Genomic DNA, 18,155 nt, shown 5'->3' with positions numbered 1-18,155 from the left:
GTAGACTTTTCACTGATAAAAAAATAACAGTCTACATTCCCTTTAGTCCATTCCCGCAATTCCAGCTTGAAGTGCGGCAACCCACATAGCCTATAGCTATAACAATAAGCAATAACATCATTTTCCATCTCCATGCTCTTAGAATATAATAGGCCAGTCTTCAATTAAAATTAAAAACAGTATAAACCTTTCAAACTGCTTAAGTCAAGCATAATAATTTAGTCGCGACTTGTGTGTCAAGTGTAAACAGACAATTAGAAAATAGTAGAAGCGGGTGAATGTCTAGACATATTTACCAATAATTGTTGCTATTTGTGGCATAAGCGTTGTCATTCATTCCTTCCCTTCCCCTCCCTTTGAATCACACGTGATGAAAGCGGTCATGTCTGAATATTATGACGTCACGTATTGTATGCAAGTAATTGCAATGAAATGATGGATGGCCTATAATTAGAGTCACATACGATAGCTAGTGAACTTCGTGACACAATTTACGAACTGTAAAACTGTTCGCTTGCCAAAACATGTCTAGTAACCTAGAATTTGCTCGCTATACGATCATCGTGCTGACAGCCGTTTTATGGTGCCATTTAGGTGAGTACATTACGTCTCCCGTTATTGACTGATCGAATCTAGAGTAGTCAGAAATGCCGCCATAACATTGTGGGTATGATTTCGGCTGTAAACTCTACCAAAGTGTGTCTAAAACTAAGACTGGACAATCTTGGTTGACGGACCTATTTATCGCACTTCAATCAAAGTTGTTTACGACCAAGATATTTTGTCTTCAAACGAGAGGCATCTTTATTAGTTTCACAGGGCAAACGTTTTAGAGCCTTCCGGGTATAGAAACTACATTCAAGAGCAGATGACATTAAAAGCGGTAAACAAAACTTTGCCGAAATAGCAAATCAATGAAAAGTGATGCCGATAAAGATACGAAACTTTTCAAGCTGCGATTAATCATTCTTCAATAACAAGAGACTTCTGCTAGGCATGATATAAAATCCCTCCCTGCTTTTTAAGATAGACTTAAAAAATATTGTACTCTTCTTTGAACAGCTTGTAACATTGATGTATATTTCGTTTTGTAAGTTAGAAGTTGTTGATAATAAAGTTACTGACAAAATTGTCGCGCCGTCATGAATGACTTACTCGAAAATATGTAAATTATGGAATTTTTCTCACTCTACATGAAATTATTTTGTCGTTCTCAAGTTTGTTTACATTCTCTTTTAAAATGGTTATCTTTTGTGTGCCTTGAATAAATAGCTCCTCGCCGGAAATTACGCATAATCTTTATAATTGTTGTTCACTATAATACATTTCACGCGAGGTGCTGCGCGCTTTTGCCTAATAATACCGAATTGTTTTATCTTCCGCATTGTGAGAGAAACTTTGAGAACTGTCATAACGATATACAAAAACATCTGCAAAATGGAAGGGCCTCGGGCGACACCTTTCGTCAGCATAGTTATGGAGCCCCAAAAAACACTTGTTTAACAAAGTTTTTCCGTCATCTGTTAACAATCGTTAAAAAAAACTCTAGAACTGAGCCTAAGTCACCTTAATATCCTTCTCATATTTTATGTTTTGTTGCAGTTTCTGGTTTTCAATGGGTCTCTGAATACCAACCTAGTCAAGCCCTTCCAGGAGATAATATTACTCTCCACTGGACTTACACACTCTCCCCTGCTGAGCAGAAGATAGCTGATAAATACTCTCTGCTGATGTTAGAACGAGAGAAATATCTGTATAGTGATGAGTGGATATCTGTTGGTTTAAAACAGCCTCATGACAATCGTTACCAGCTAGCATCCTCTGCCGAAGGCGTGAAATTATTGGATGGCGAGGGTTTTAAGATTTTGTTGACAAATACAAGTGTTTTCTCAGAAACACGATTTAGATGCAGACTTTTTAGTGCATTTGCTGCACCCGCAAGCATATTACTGCCAAATGTGAAGGGTAAGCTGTCTTTTTGTCCATCTGCTTTGGTGTATATGTATATCCATCTCCCCTTTTGTCTGGCCGTCATCTGTCTGTCGGTCCAACTGTACATCTGTCTTACTTTGCCTTTTTATCTAGTGTCTGTCTGTGTCTGCCTTGTGTATTTCTCTGCCTTTGTCCTCACTAACAGTGATATGTTTCTAATTAGACCCGCCGTTATCTGTTCGACTAGTGGGTAGTAGTGTCTCAGGCACTGGCCGTGTTGAAGTTCTTCACAATGGGTACTGGGGCACAGTCTGTACAGAAGGCTGGGGCCTAAAGGCCGCCATGGTCACTTGTCAAATGCTGGGTTACAAAGGAGCCTCACTCTCGTCGTGTCAGGGCAACTGTGGCAGAGGGCAGGGCCCTATCTGGCTCAGTGGCCTGCAGTGCCAAGGGACAGAGGCATCTTTAGCAGAGTGTTCACATAATGGATGGGGAAAGCATAAATGTGATCATAGTATGGATGCAGGGGTCACATGTTATGGCTTGGAGCCACCTACAACAACCAAAGCACCTACAACAACCATAGCACCTACATCAACTACAGAACTACCTACATCATTTACAAAAGTTGTGCCTACCTCCTTGCTGGAACCTACAACAACAATTCCAACTTCAGCAACAAGATCATCAATGGCACATACTTCCATAGCACCTACATCATCTTTAGCCCCTACGTCATCTCTGGCACCTACATCTTCCGTGGGACCTACAACATCTCCACCACCAGGTACAGGATACTAAGCCACTCACAGACACTCACAGCACCTACATCAACCATTGCACATTCATCATTTATAACAGCTAGTACTACCTGACACCCACTTCATCCTTTAAAGAGCAATCAAGTCCTACTAATCAAGTCCTTAAGGATAAACAAAATTAGTGCTAGTTATCCAGAGTTTAAGTGGTAGAAAATACAGAAATGTATAAAAAGCCAGGAAATTATATTTTGATGTCTGTTATCAGTTATCAGGATTGGATTGCATTACATATCTAGATCTTCTCGCTGTATCTTCACCTAAGGAAAACCTAATTGGTCACTTATTGGCTCACACTATCACAAAACTAAATTATACTTGTAGTTGTTAACCCCCCACCTGTCTGTTGCATGTGCTTTTGATATCCCTTACATGCAGTGCCATAGCAAAAAATATATATATATAAGCAAGTGACCTGTAGGGGCATGGCTGTGCCCCTCCTATGTTTTCTTCATGTTTATGTATCGTACCCCCTTCCCCAACATTTCGACGCCTGCTATAACAGCTTTGATACTTATTATGAGCTGTGATGTGGAGGTTGTAGTTTAGTCTTTGTAGTTATGTAGTCACATGTTGCCGAGCGATCCTCACGAATTCTTTTGTCTTTCAGAACCCATCTTCGTTCGTCTCACCGGCGTTGACCATCCTTCGTTTGGTCGACTGGAAGTCAGGAAAAGTGGCGGGGACTGGGGAACGGTGTGCGTCAACAAATGGGACAACAATGACGCTGTGGTCGTGTGTCGTATGTTGAACTTTCAACAGGTCAAACAGACGGGCTCTGTCGGGGTCTCAATTCCTGGTCATGGTGCTATCTGGCTGGATAACGTGCAGTGTAATGGTACAGAGAGTTCCTTGGCAGATTGCCGGCATGGCGGGTGGAACGTGTCCAGCTGTAATCATACCATGGACGTGGGGGTATGGTGCGAAAATCCAATCACTCCATCTCCAACTCCTGGTAAGTATCAGGCTCGTACCCAGGGGGGGTGCAGGGGTGTGAACGCCCCCCTCCCCATACAACGGCCGAAAGTTCACTTTTGGTTCTCAATAGACGTGCTATAGACATCATAAGCTAGATCACTCTGGTATAAAGCCAAATCCGACAATAAACATCCCGTGGAGATACTGCAAAGCCATAAAAAAAATCTTTCGGAGGTGGCTAGATTTTAATCAGAGAACTCCCTCGCCCCCCCTCCCCCCCCCCCTCGGAAAAATTAGGTCCTTTTTTTCGGATTTCGCATCCCCCCGAGAAAAATCCTGGGTACGGGCCTGAGTATAGTTTAATCACATCACGTCTGCACTTTGCTGTTTCAGTAAGGTCATCTTACGGGCTGAAATGGTGATTCTGGGATTGTTTTGGGTTCAATGTTTTTTTCTCTACAAAACTCCCTCCTTCCGTGATTTTTAACTTTGTAACCTTTTCTTCTTTTGAAACAACTCCGTTCAGGTTCGCCTTCATCTAAAAAGTGTCCACTTTTCAGAGTCCTTCGAAATACAGCTGATAGGCGCCAATCATCCTTCGTTCGGTCGACTTGAGGTCAAGCGCAATGGTGTCTGGGGGACCGTCTGCGCTAATAACTGGGACTACAAGGATGCAATTGTTGTATGTCGCATGTTAGGCTACCGATACGCTCGTACTTTTGGTTCGGTTGGTGGTTCTATTCCTGGTAGTGGTACGATTTGGATGGATAATGTGCGGTGTAATGGTACGGAGAAGTCGCTTTCTGAGTGCCGCCATAACGGGTGGAATGTGACAAGCTGTACTCACGCAATGGATGTAGGGATTCACTGTGTTAACGACACTGACCTGATGGGTAAGTGCGTCACACAATTTTGTATCTGTCACGCATATCATAAAGTCCAAAAAATCTTAGACTTGATAGTATCTAAAAGAAACTAAATCTAAGCTGCAGGGGGCTTCGGTTGTTTCCTGTCCAATTTTTCAATCATTGTCGAATTTTTTTTTCGACAGTTCGTTTAGCAGAAAGCGAAAAGTTCGGAACAAAAGCTGCTGGCCGAGTTGAGGTCTTCATCAATAACGCGTGGGGAACAATCTGTGACGACAATTTCGATGCTAAAGATGCCACGGTAAGTAATATTAACGAAAAAGTGCATCACTTCTTCTGCCGCTTCTGTTGCGGTATGTTGTGAATATTGTCACGCCATCTCACACATATGTTCTTTCCCAGGTCATCTGCCGTATGCTAGGATACCGTTACCTCATGTTGCGTGACAGGTTCAATGTAGGGGGTCTCCTCCCGGGATCAGGGCCCATCAACATGGACGAGCTCGCCTGTACCGGAAGTGAAAAGTCCGTGTTTGATTGCCCGTATGTGGGTGCGGCGAAAACCGACTGCCATCACAAGGAAGACGTAGGGGTGTTCTGCTCACACATACCAGGTATGACATCATATTGCACAAGAATGATGTCATGTTACCCATTATAAATGCTGTCATGTTGGAATAACCTTGGATGTAAATAGTCCTCTTCACAATCCTTCCCACCATCGTCATCTACACTGGAGCGACCACTTAACAGAAAATAGATTTGAATCGAAGAAAATAAACTACATGTTTATAGATAATATTCATTCTCGCTAAGACCCCTCCATCGCTTCCAGTTATACAGGTCCGCCTTGCCGGCACGTCCTACAAATACGTGGGTCGCCTTGAAGTGGAATACGAGGGGAACTGGGGCACAGTGTGCGCTAAGGACTGGGGCCAAGAGAGCGCGCAAGTCGCGTGTAGAATGCTGGGTTACAAGTACGTGCGCATGTCTGGAGTGGTGAACTCGCATTTCACCGAAAGTGGGCCCATTTGGCTACAGAGCGTCAAGTGTCGCGGTAACGAGTCCTCATTGGCCGATTGCCCTCACGATGGGTGGGGTGTCCATAGCTGTAACCATAGCAACGACGTAGTGCTTTTCTGCAGCAACACTTCTGGACCAGGTACGAAAACAATTCTCCTCGCTTGCATGGTAGCCGCATATTATCTATCCTACTGAATAGTTTTTCGATTATGCTTACACTGACTAGCAAACCTTTTTATACGAGTGTGAAAATTGGAACACAAAGGATACACTATATATTGCTGCTTATATACATAGCCCAATCTGTCATTTAACAGAGGGGAAGGTTAGGAAAGCTCATCCAGCGAAAGTAACCCTTAGGAAACTGTGTTGCTGCTCAGCTCTGTAGATATAGGATATGTCTCCTATACTATGTGTTGATAAGATCTGTGTACATCTTGTAGATATAGAGGTGCGGTTGAGTGACGTTAACAGTCCCGCCGAAGGCCGTGTGGAGGTGTTTCATAGATGTCCCCTATGCTATATGTTCATCAGATCTGTGTACATCTTGTAGATATAGAGGTGCGGTTGAGTGACGGTAACAGTCCCGCCGAAGGCCGTGTGGAGGTGTTTCATACAAGGTTCTGGGGCACGATATGCCAGGATGACTGGGACAACATGGCGGGGCTCGTCACGTGTCGCATGCTGGGATACAAGTATGTCTACTACAGCGGGAACTGGGGTCTGGTGCATCCTGGGTCTGGAGACATTTGGTTGGACAATGTGCGTTGCCGTGGTAACGAGACAAGCTTGACGCAGTGTCGTCATAATCCTTTTGGAGTCCATGACTGCAAGCACGAGCATGATGTTGGTGTACGATGCGGCAATGATCCCAAGGAGAAACCACGTGAGTACAGAAATCAGCTGTTCTAAGACCGAACTGTACTTTGGGTCTCGTTATATTTCTACCGAATACAGGAGAATAAGGAAAAATCATACGGCAATTAATTAAAGACAATCAATGCATGGCTGTAGTATTGCTGAAGTTTATTAATCACTTCTATTTGTATGAATAATTAGAAGCACCTTTCGTAGAACTGCAATTCGGCATTTTCCATTCGCTTAAGACAAATTGTGTTATCCCGAAATAATCATCTAAATGCATAGTTGTAAACTTTACCAAATTCAATTAATTCAGCTAATGGTTAGGATGATCTTTGATTGATATTTCGCGAGGACGACAAAATGTCTTATTGTTAATAAGGAAAGGGAGTAATGTGTTGATTTGAAATGCACATCGGCCCATTCCTTTGTCCAATACTTATCCCTGTTTTGCGTCTGCTCAGCCCCCATTGTTCGGCTGACCAATGGCAGCACGCCAACAGAGGGGCGCGTGGAACTTCTTTATGGCAACCAATGGGGAACCGTCTGCGATGATAACTGGGGTATCCCGGATGCTGACGTCATATGTCACATGCTCGGTCTACCCGGTGCCGTGAAGGCTGTTACCGCTGGACATTATGGTGCGGGCTCATTACCGATGGGTCTCGATGAAGTGGGTTGTCATGGCAACGAGAGTGATATCTGGGACTGCGCAAGTGACGGTTGGGGCAAGCATGACTGCGCGCCTAATGAGGCCGCCGGTGTAGTGTGTGTGAGGAAACCCCTCAGACCTCAAGGTACGCCTTCCTCCTTACTTGCCTTAGTTCACCATACCAGAGGCTCATAAGTAGGGGCAATCAACTTCCCCATATTTTGATATTATATAGGTGTCACGGCGTTTCCTAGGATCAGGCTATTTTTAGACGCGCGGATTAGCCAATCAGATTCAACCTTTGTGTTGACGTTCTGGCTTAGCTCAATTGCATGCGCAGTCTCAGCCAAAAAGCATTGTTCTCTTTTTGGTACTTTGACTACTTATTTGCTCCTGACCATACTCAACTAGTTATAAAGCTGTTTGTCCTGTAAATTCACCTGAAAATAGATCTAATTGCGACAACATTGCAGACGGCGGTTGTGACTTCACCAAAGGCATGTGCCACTGGCAAAACACTTTCGACGGCGATCAGTTTGACTGGGTGAGGAAGTATGGCCCAACGCCCTCCGCGGACACGGGACCTACCGCTGACCACACCAACAGCAATGGTAACCATAGTAACACTTAATGATAATACTTCAATGGAATGGCTATTAAGAGGCAGTAGTTAACGGGATTTTATCACAGGCTTTTACATGTACGTGGAGTCCTCGTCAAACAAGCTTAACGAGTCAGCTCGTCTAGTAAGCCCTCTGCTGGACAGTAACGCGTCCTGTATGCAGTTCTACTACCACATGTACGGTAGCGGGGTCGGTTCTTTAAGAGTCAGAGGAGGCGGCAAAGTGCTGTGGGAACTCAGTGGTAGCCAAGGCAACAAGTGGCAAAAGGCGACCGTAGCGCTGGACATCTTTGGTATATTTGAAGTAAGATTTCGGTTCGAGATGTGTTCGCCATATCTGTCCTAATATTATGCTCTGACATTTAATTCGTGATTGCTCGGTTGGTATCGTGATATGCTCGATTGGTATCGTGATGTGCTCGGTTGGTGTCGTGATGTGCTCGGCTTGCGTAGTGATGTACCATTTCATATCCTGAGGTACTCAAGTTTACTTCGTAATGTGATCGATTGGTATTGTGATGTGCTCGGTTGGTATCGTGATGCGATCGGCGGCTTATGTAGTGCTGTACTCAACCCATGTCCTGATGTCGTACTCAGTTCGTCTCGTGCTTCGAACATATTCCCGGCTTATTCTCGTGACATTCCTGGTGTATTCAGGTCATCATTGAAGCTGTTCATGGCGGCACAGACAAAGGAGATATCGCGATTGACGACGTGTCATTCCATACATACACGTGCAACAGGACCGCCGAGAGCGCAAGTAAGTGCACCAAGGGACCGACCGATTGACGAACAGACCGACTGACGAATTGACGAAAAGACCGACTGACGAATTGACGAAAAGACCGACTGACGAACAGACTGACTAATTGACGAACAGACCGACTGACGAATTGACGAAAAGACCGACTGACGAACAGACCGACTGACGAATTGACGAACAGACCGGATGACGAACAGACCGACTGACGAATTGACGAACAGACCGACTGACGAACAGACCGACTGACGAATTGACGAAAATACCGACTGACGAACAGACAGACTGACTAATTGACGAAAAGACCGACTGACGAAAAGACCGACTGACAAACGGACCGACTGACAAAAAGGATCGACCAACCGACTGTCCTACTAACTAATGGTGGATTTTGTTTTAGTCCCAAGTAGGATCACCAGCCTTACTAAACCCCAAATGCCTGAAAAGCAAGCAAACTTTACCATCTCATGCGAGGCCACAGGGCTCCCATCACCAACTGTCAGTCTCCTGAATGGCTCTGTGATCCTCGCATCAGGTCGAGGCAATGCTACGTATGCTGTGATTGGTGCAGAGCCTAAGCACACTGCGGTATACCTGTGTGTTGCAAACAACATGCACGGGAATGACAGCAAGATGACGGCAGTAGTTGTGCGACGTAAGTACTACCAATGCAAGCCCACATACTACTATTATTCAGTTCACATACCAGCGTGCAGTTCACATACAACGTGCAGAACATATACCAACGTGCAGTACATATAACAACGTGCCATACATATACCAACGTGCAATACATATTCCAACGTGCAGTAGATATACCAACGTGCAGTACATATACCAAACGTGCAATACATTTACCAACGTGCAGTACATATACCAACGTGCAGTACATATACCAAACATGCAATACATATACCAACGTGCAGTACATATACCAACTTGCAGTACATATATCAACGTGCAGTACATATACCAACGTGCAGAACATATACCAACGTGCGGAACATATACCAACGTGCAGTACATGTATCAACGTGCAGTACATATACCAACGTGCAATACATATACCAACGTGCAGTACATATACCAAACGTGCAATACATTTACCAACGTGCAGTACATATACCAAGGTGCAGTACATATACCAAACATGCAATACATATACCAACGTGCAGTACATATACCAATTTGCAGTACATGTATCAACGTGCAGTTCATATACCAACGTGCAGAACATATACCAACGTGCTGTACATGTATCAATGTGCAGTACATATACCAAACATGCAATACATATACCAACGTGCAGTACATGTATCAATGTGCAGTACATATACCAACGTGCAGTACATATACCAACGTGCAGAACATATACCAACGTGCAGTACATGTATCAACGTGCAGTACATATACCAACGTGCAATACATATACCAACGTGCAGTACATATACCAAACGTGCAATACATTTACCAACGTGCAGTACATATACCAACGTGCAGTACATATACCAACGTGCAGTACATATACCAAGGTGCAGTACATATACCAAACATGCAATACATATACCAACGTGCAGTACATATACCAATTTGCAGTACATGTATCAACGTGCAGTTCATATACCAACGTGCAGAACATATACCAACGTGCAGTACATGTATCAATGTGCAGTACATATACCAAACATGCAATACATATACCAACGTGCAGTACATGTATCAATGTGCAGTACATATACCAACGTGCAGTACATATACCAACGTGCAGAACATATACCAACGTGCAGTACATGTATCAACGTGCAGTATATATAAAAACGTGCAATACATATATCAAGGTGCAGTAAATATACCAGCGTGACGTGCACACACCAAAGCAGCAGTGTACATACCAACGTGCAGTACGCATAATAACGTATAATACATAACGTAAAGCTACATATGATAGCATGTACAGTGAACGTGCTGTTAATGACTCACCACATAACTCATATGTAATTATCTACAGATGAGCCTGTCAACACGGCACTTACATTCAACGTGTCACACAACACTGCCAAACTTGGCGAAACGGTGGCCATCACGTGCACATCACGTGCCTATCCTCAGGCTGCCTGCAACATATACTTCCAAGGCGCTAGCATCAGCTCGGTCGGCGGGGTTGCTGTGGTTGCCTTCGACTCGTCCAAGCAAGGAGTTTACACTTGCAACTGCTCAAACGAATACGGCGCAGACAGTGCAGAAAACACGCTGAGCGTGTATGGTGAGTGAATACGGCAAGGACAGTGCAGGAAAACACGCTGAGCGTGTATGGTGAGTTAATACGGCACGGACAGTGCAAAAAACACGCTAAGCGTGTATGGTGAGTGAATACGGCACGGACAGTGCAGCAAACACGCTGAGCGTGTATGGTGAGTGAATACGGCACGGACATTGCAGCAAACACGCTGAGCGTGTATGGTGAGTGAATACGGCACGGGCAGTGCCGCAAACACGCTGAGCGTGTATGGTGAGTGAATACGGCACGGACAGTTCAGCAAACACGCTGCGCGTGTATGGTGAGTGAATACGGCACGGACAGTGCAGCAAACACGCTGGGCGTGTATGGTGAGTGAATACGGCACGGACAGTGCAGCAAACACTCTGAGCGTGTATGGTGAGTGAATACGGCACGGACAGTGCAGCAAACACGCTGAGCGTGTATGGTGAGTGAATACGGCACGGACAGTGCAGCAAACACGCTAGCGTGTATGGTGAGTGAATACGGCACGGACAGTGCAGCAAACACGCTGAGCGTGTATTGTGAGTGAATACGGCACGGACAGTGCAGCAAACACGCTGAGCGTGTAATGGGAGTGAGTGAGTCGGGGAGTGTATGTAGTCCATATTCTTAAGTCTTACAGTGCTTTTTATATTTTTATTCCCTAGCGAGGCCACAAATCCACGTCTTTTCTCCTTCTCTGCTGAACATCAACGAAACAGACCCTTTCACTTTATTTTGTAACGCCACCGGAAACCCTAAACCCGTGACGACCATCAGGAAAGTCGGAAGTGACCGTGCACTTCCGATACAGGGAATGCTTGTGGTTCCTAGGAGCTCTCGGACGGATGAAGGCGTGTACACGTGTCACGCTAGTAACGGAAAAGGATTCGTGGACACGAGAAACGCTACTGTTAATATCGTCAGGCGTGAGTATACCGATATAGGAACACTTTGAAGTCGATATCAAGGTTTAATGTCATTTCGTCCACAAGCCGGTTTATCCACACCAAGCTCGTCCACAAGCAAGTCGTGTCGTCCAAATATAAGTGTTTGATATAAACCTTGGGTAAAATTGGGATTGAAAAGGGGGAACTGGATATTCCCTCATTTTTAGAGGGGAAAATAGGTGTTATAGGCTTTATTAACGGAAACGGGATTTTGGGTAAACAAGCTGAAAATGGTATGGACACAGGAAAGGTTGGATTGGAAACCGAAAAACGAAACGGAAAACGGAATTCAGAGTTCCCCCTTCGGGACCAGGATATTAGTCGCATTATCATAAGTAGGGAGAGTTGACGTCTCTATCGTATTCGTTATCTCGCAACAGGTTTCCCGCTCATTGACACTCCCCCTCATAATGTATCAATGGTAGAGGATCCCGTGCGGAGCATCCAGCTGTTCTGTAACGCCACAGGGTTCCCAATCCCGACAATAACCTGGTGGAGGGAGGGTGCACCTAATCACGTGGATAACGGCCCAGTTTTCACTCTGCCGGTGACGAAACAGAACAGGGGCTCTTACAGATGCAAGGCCTCGAATGGAGTCGGAAACCCTGTGGAGGCACTGTTTTATATCGAAATCAAATGTAAGTACAGTATGTACTCTTTTTTAGAAAAGCATTCCATCCAAACGTCGATAAATGTTTAAATTTAGAGAGCTTTTAATTCCTGTAAATACCTATATGTTTTTTTTCTAGACAAACCTGATGGAACCATCCTTAAAACGGATCGCACAAATGACGTTGCCGTAGGTAACGACCGCGTGGCGCTGACCTGTACCGCAGACGCATATCCACCCGTACATCGCTACTTATTGTACCGTAACGGGTTCCCTGTATCTTCTTCACAATCTGGTGTTTACGTCATCGACAAGGCTAAGGAAGACGACCAGGGAGTGTACCAGTGCGTGCCTGAAAATGCCGTGGGAAATGGTACCACCGCTAACGTCACATTACGCGTATTTGGTAGGTTTAATTCATTCATTTTCTACCTGAGCTAGTTTAAAAATAACGATGCCGCAAAGTACTTTGACTATAATCTCAGGAGTTTGTCTCCAGAAGAACAAGGGAGAAGATAAAGGATGACTAGGTATCTTCTCCAAGTCTCTAGTATCCACACAATAAGCAAAGTATTCTTTATGAAGACATTGAGTGATAAAAGAGCTTATTATTTTTTAATTCTGCTGTCTTGTTTAGGAACCCTGTCTATCACGCATGCGCCACGTAACGTAACCGCTGCCGAAAATTCTGATGTCACGCTCTTCTGTAACGCAACGTCTGTCTTTCACGTGATGCCTCTTCCGGCGAGTATCACGTGGGTCAAGCTGAATGACGCCAATGTCACGCTACCGGAGGGCAAGAGTCTGGTTTTGAGAGGTGTCACGCGAAGGGATAGGGGGATGTACGAGTGTCAGGCGAGAAATGGCATCGCCCGCATGGAGTCAGCCACAGCATATGTTGACGTTAAATGTGAGTATTCGAATTTGCGCGATAGGACCATGGAAAACCAGGAATTAGGCGAGAAAATCAAGCAACGAGTTGTTACCATACTTACTCAGGTATAAGGCTTATTCACTTCACCCAAAAGACGTACAATAGTAGACTTGCGCTAAGAGACCATGTGACTGTCTGAGTGGCAAACTAGTGCGCTTAGGCTTTTAGCGGCAAAATAACAGCAACAAAAAGCAACGTATTTAGGCGCTTACGAAAAAAGACATAATTCTTAGTTCTCAGGGGTTTTGTTTTATTTAAAGATTTTATTTTTTTCGTCGTTCTCTGGTGTGACGGGCGCAGTCATTTCCGATTTTTTTGTTTTATTATTTTGCTTTGAATTTGCCACCCAGAAAAGCCCCTATTGTTTGAGGTCTTTCGGGTTTCATTTAAAGAGTTTTATTGAAAGGCAATAATAGATTATCTTCTTCCAATATTACGCAAATTAGACCACCATGGTTTGTAAGACCATAAAACATTCTTCGTATTCATAGGTAAATGCTGGTAATTTTCAGGGTTATTTACAGCAAGCTCGCTTCATTAGCGTTTTATTTTTCGAAACGGTGGTTTTATAGATGCTAAGTTTCGTATATGATTAAACAAAAAGTAAATAAAGAAGCTCAGAACTTTAATGTATTTGTTATTGTAAGATATTCCTTACTATATAAAGAACATGCATCTCTTAATTACTAATAAAATATTACTAATAAAGAGATTTTTATTATATATTTCTAATAAAGTGATTATTATTATGATTATTGTTAGATATTCTTTAAGATAAAAAGCTGATTACTTTCATCTCTTTCTATTATTATCATTATTATCAGTTATTCCTTACGATGCAAAGCTGACAACATTCATCTCTTGTTTTATCAGATATTCCTTACGATACAAAACTGACATCGAGCGCTATCCAGAACACTGTGTTCATCAATGAGTCGGTGACGCTGACCTGTACCGCGGACGCCAACCCGCCCGTCACGCAATACAAGATCTTCAGGAATGACGCGTATCTTGTTAGTGTTCTTGACGGCGTGTATAACATCTCTACTTTTAGCGCGGCTGATAACGGCACCTACAAATGCGTGGCGGAAAACAACCAAGGCAAAGGCGCACCCGCCTATCTTACTCTTGAGCTCGCCGGTAAGTGTGGTGTATAAAGTACTTTGCTATCCGCCTTCCTTACTCTTAACGGAGCCGGTTAGTGTGGTGTCTAAAGTGTATTGATACCCGCCATCCTTACCCTTAAGCTCACCGGTAAGTGTGGTGTATAAAGTGTATTGATACCCGCCATCCTTACCCTTAAGCTCACCGGTAAGTGTGGTGTATAAAGTGTATTGCTATCCGCCTTCCTTACCCTTAAGCTTAGCGGTAAGTGTGATTTATAAAGTGTATTGCTACCCTCCTTCCTTACTCTAAGCTTACCGGTAAGTGTGGTGTATAAAGTGTGTTACTACCCGCCTTCCTTGCCCTTAAGCTCACCGGTAAGTGTGGTGTATGAAGTACTTTGCTTGCTTGCACAACTGTTTTTCTCCAAGCATTCTTTTTTCTACTTTGCAGTAACACTTGTCCTTTAATCACAGAGGTTCAACTCTCTTTTCCGTACATTTGCCGACTCCTCTAGTCAAACTAAGCTGTTTTGTTTAGGTCCATGCGGCTTTCGGACGACCTTTATCCGATCATACTCACCTAAATGCATGATTTAGCACCGCGCGACGTTGCGGCCGATCGTCGGCTGCTATCTTTATCCAATCATACCTCACTCAACTGCTTCGTTTAGGTCCGTGTGGCATTCGGCCGATCGTCGGTTCGAGCCTTCAACAGATCGTGGGTGGAAAGGTGACGGAGCACGGCGCGTGGCCATGGCAGGTTCAAATCGGCTACAAAACAATGGGACACATCTGCGGGGGCTCCATCGTGAATAGTCAGTGGATCGTGACAGCTGCCCATTGCGTGACTACGAAACCTCCAGGAGCGTCACGCTACACCATGTACGCATTTAGTGATCTTAATGTTACTTTAGGTGAGTAAAGCATTCTTGTCATATTATTTCGTTACAATCACTATCATCACCATCAGCCAATTACCATCACCACCACCATCACCCACAATTACCCAACACAACCACTTCCCCAACCAGCACCATCACCACCATCATCATCTCCATCATCATCACCATTATCATCATCATCGCTATCATTGTCATAATCATCATCACAAATACTCAAATTCATCATCATCATCATTATACATACTCAAGATCATCATCATCTTACTAACACACGTGTACTTAACAGGCGAGCACCAATTGTACCAGCTTGACGGCTCTGAGCAGAACATCCCAATAGAAGGAATCGTGGTCCATCCATCTTACAATGATCTCGACTACGATATCGCACTGCTCAAGCTACGCCAGCCAATCACGTTTAACGCCTATGTCTCCCAGGTATGCCTGCCTCAGGCCGCGCTGCTTGCCGGGACCCCTTGTTACGTATCAGGGTGGGGACGGATCGGAGAGTCATCCCCAGGCTCTAACGTCCTGCAGGAAGCGTCAATACCGCTGGTCGATCAGCGCGCCTGCGAGGAACAGTATAGGAACCTCAAGCCGATCACCGCGCGTATGCGGTGCGCGGGGATTTATGGGACGCCTAAGGGCACGTGTAAGGGGGACAGTGGAGGGCCTCTCGTTTGCGAGAGCAAAGGACGATGGGTATTGATGGGTGTGACAAGTTGGAGTTATAATGGGTGCGCGGACTCGGGATATGCCGGAGTGTATGCAGACGTGGTTTACTTTAAAGACTGGATACGGCAGACAGTCAGTACGTAAGGCCTTTGGAAAGGCCAGGCATGGTTTTCATGACAAATGCAATGGTTTGTGCCATAGCACAAACCATTGCATTTGTGGTAATATTTATCCATAATTCAAATCTATAGATTTTGTAAATATTTAGAACAAATTACATGCATTTGCTGCAAGCCAGCAAAAAAAACATATATATTTTAGATACATTTCAAAATGTAAATAATATTCTTTTTTCATCATACATTCAAGATAAATAGTTTACACATTTCCGATTTCTTTCTTGTGTTGTTTTTTCTCTTTTGGTGTCAAGAAATAAATACTCTGAAAATCTTTATAAAAAACAAATAGTAAAACTATTTTTGTAAAGATGTCTGCATTCGCTGCACATATCAACTGTTTTTGGGTTTACATAATTTCTTTCAAGAAATATTTTTTATGATTTATTTAAATAAGACAGATACAAAGGATCGTAAAAATATCAACGTGCACAGTCTCACAAAAGGAACACGAGATGTGAAAGGGATCAAATCGTCTTTCCAAGAATGCATTCGTTTGTTGTTTATCATAAGAAAGACAATGTTTTATATTTTTAGTTGACCCGTAAAGTAAATAATTTACCTCTGTCGCTCATTAAGTCAATATATCAAGGCATGAGAACTTTCAAGTATTCCATTTCTCTTTTTTTTACATAGTTATAAGAAAATTAATAAGTATTTAGTTAATAAAAGATAACATTCTATGCTAATGCGCTTTTGCTTGACAGTGTTGGGCGGGAACTACAGAGCAAAAAATGGCATGAAAAATTTGAATTCACAATATTTAAGCTTAAATTTCCGCATATAAGGAGTTCCTTGTATAAGATATTAGCGAGCAAAGTTGGCTAAATTTCTGATCAGAGCCCGACTTCTCCCTAAAAACGAGGAGAATTTATACTTTGAACATTTGAAACTTCAAGTCTCATACCTCGAAGAAGAATTCCTTAGAAAAAAACACTTTTTGATATGTTGGTTTACATGACATAAGGAACTTCGATGCAAAAATTCAAGCTTACCGAAGTTAACCAGACCTTATTTTGGGAAAACTTGCCTTTTTTTTTGTTTTGCCGGCAGGAACTCAACAAAAAATGCAGTAAATTGTCGTTTTTGTCGAACAGATTCACAAGTATACAATTCCTTATTTGGAATACCTGTAAGGTCATTTCTACGGTAACCACATACTATAGTGGAACCTGGATTTTACAATATGCCTCGGGAGAAAGAAAATGTAATGTAAAATCGAGGTGTCGTTGCAAACTAACAGGTCCTTGATCTTATGGTATAAAGGAAAATGCTGTAAAACGGGGGCGGCATGGAGGGTCCCAGCACGTTTCACGAGTTTCAAAAATCGAAAATCACGTTTCACGATAAACTGACGACAAAAAGAGCATAGATCACGATTCACGCTGATCCAATTTCGCTATTCACGAATCACGGCGAAGGTAGCAATCACGGGTCACGGTTTTTAATTTGTCCTTTTCACGATTCACGATAAACAAAAAGGGCCGTTCACAGATCACGAAAATAACCCTTACCGCCCCTGTTGAAAATCTCGTTGTAGCGAGGTCTGGTCAATCATCAACTACAACAGAGGCAAAAACTGTAGAGAAAATTAATGAAAAGGCACTTATCTCTACCTTGACGCTTTTTTTATGTCAAAAAATGTTGTCTACGTTCGCCTTTTATTTACGGACATTTTGTATCGTAAAATCGAGAATATAGTTGTATCCTATATCTATAGATCGAGGTAATTTCTTATACATTTCACTGCATTTTCGCCGGGAAAAAGAAAAGGAACGCCATCGTAAAATTGAGGATCGTAAAATCCAGGTTACACCCGAAATTCTTGGTACCAGACCCCTGCTCAGCTTTGTAATTATTCATTAGGAGAAACCAAGGGTGAAGCAAGGGGGCCTGGCCCCTTTTTATTACTTTCCAAACAAAGATAAATGTATGGGGCACAATTTTAGAAATCCTGGGAACTTTTATATTGCAACACGTGCTACCGTACCCGGGTCCAGAGCCTCGAACGTCTCTACGTTTAGTAAAGCCAACGAGCTCGCTGGTGGAAACATCGTACGGTAGCACGCGTTGCAACATAAATTTGGGGGAGGG

General features: G+C 43.5%; 1 protein-coding gene across 2 annotated transcripts; it reads left to right on the top strand.

The window, feature by feature from the left end:
* The first annotated feature begins 73 nt into the window (after positions 1-73).
* LOC5518143 lies at positions 74-16,750 on the top strand. 2 transcript variants are annotated; one of them, XM_048732479.1, is made up of 22 exons: positions 74-594; positions 1,603-1,965; positions 2,156-2,713; positions 3,358-3,705; positions 4,229-4,561; positions 4,720-4,835; positions 4,937-5,147; positions 5,369-5,695; positions 6,110-6,442; positions 6,882-7,214; positions 7,543-7,680; positions 7,760-7,995; positions 8,349-8,451; positions 8,852-9,106; positions 10,460-10,714; positions 11,380-11,640; positions 12,042-12,299; positions 12,411-12,677; positions 12,909-13,181; positions 14,079-14,345; positions 14,983-15,225; positions 15,500-16,750. In XM_048732479.1, the coding sequence occupies exons 1-22, from the start codon at positions 525-527 to the stop codon at positions 16,027-16,029; spliced, it is 6,078 nt and encodes a 2,025-aa protein (XP_048588436.1). In that variant the 5' UTR covers positions 74-524; the 3' UTR covers positions 16,030-16,750. The 2 variants fall into 2 exon arrangements, with proteins under 2 accessions (XP_048588436.1, XP_032218572.2); XM_032362681.2 differs by having other exon boundaries at positions 2,156-2,719; positions 3,361-3,705.
* Positions 16,751-18,155: the final 1,405 nt, after the last annotated feature.

This window comes from Nematostella vectensis, chromosome 9 (assembly GCF_932526225.1).
Source record: "Nematostella vectensis chromosome 9, jaNemVect1.1, whole genome shotgun sequence".
Lineage (NCBI taxonomy): Eukaryota > Metazoa > Cnidaria > Anthozoa > Actiniaria > Edwardsiidae > Nematostella > Nematostella vectensis.
This window is presented reverse-complemented; position numbering and strand designations above follow the sequence as displayed.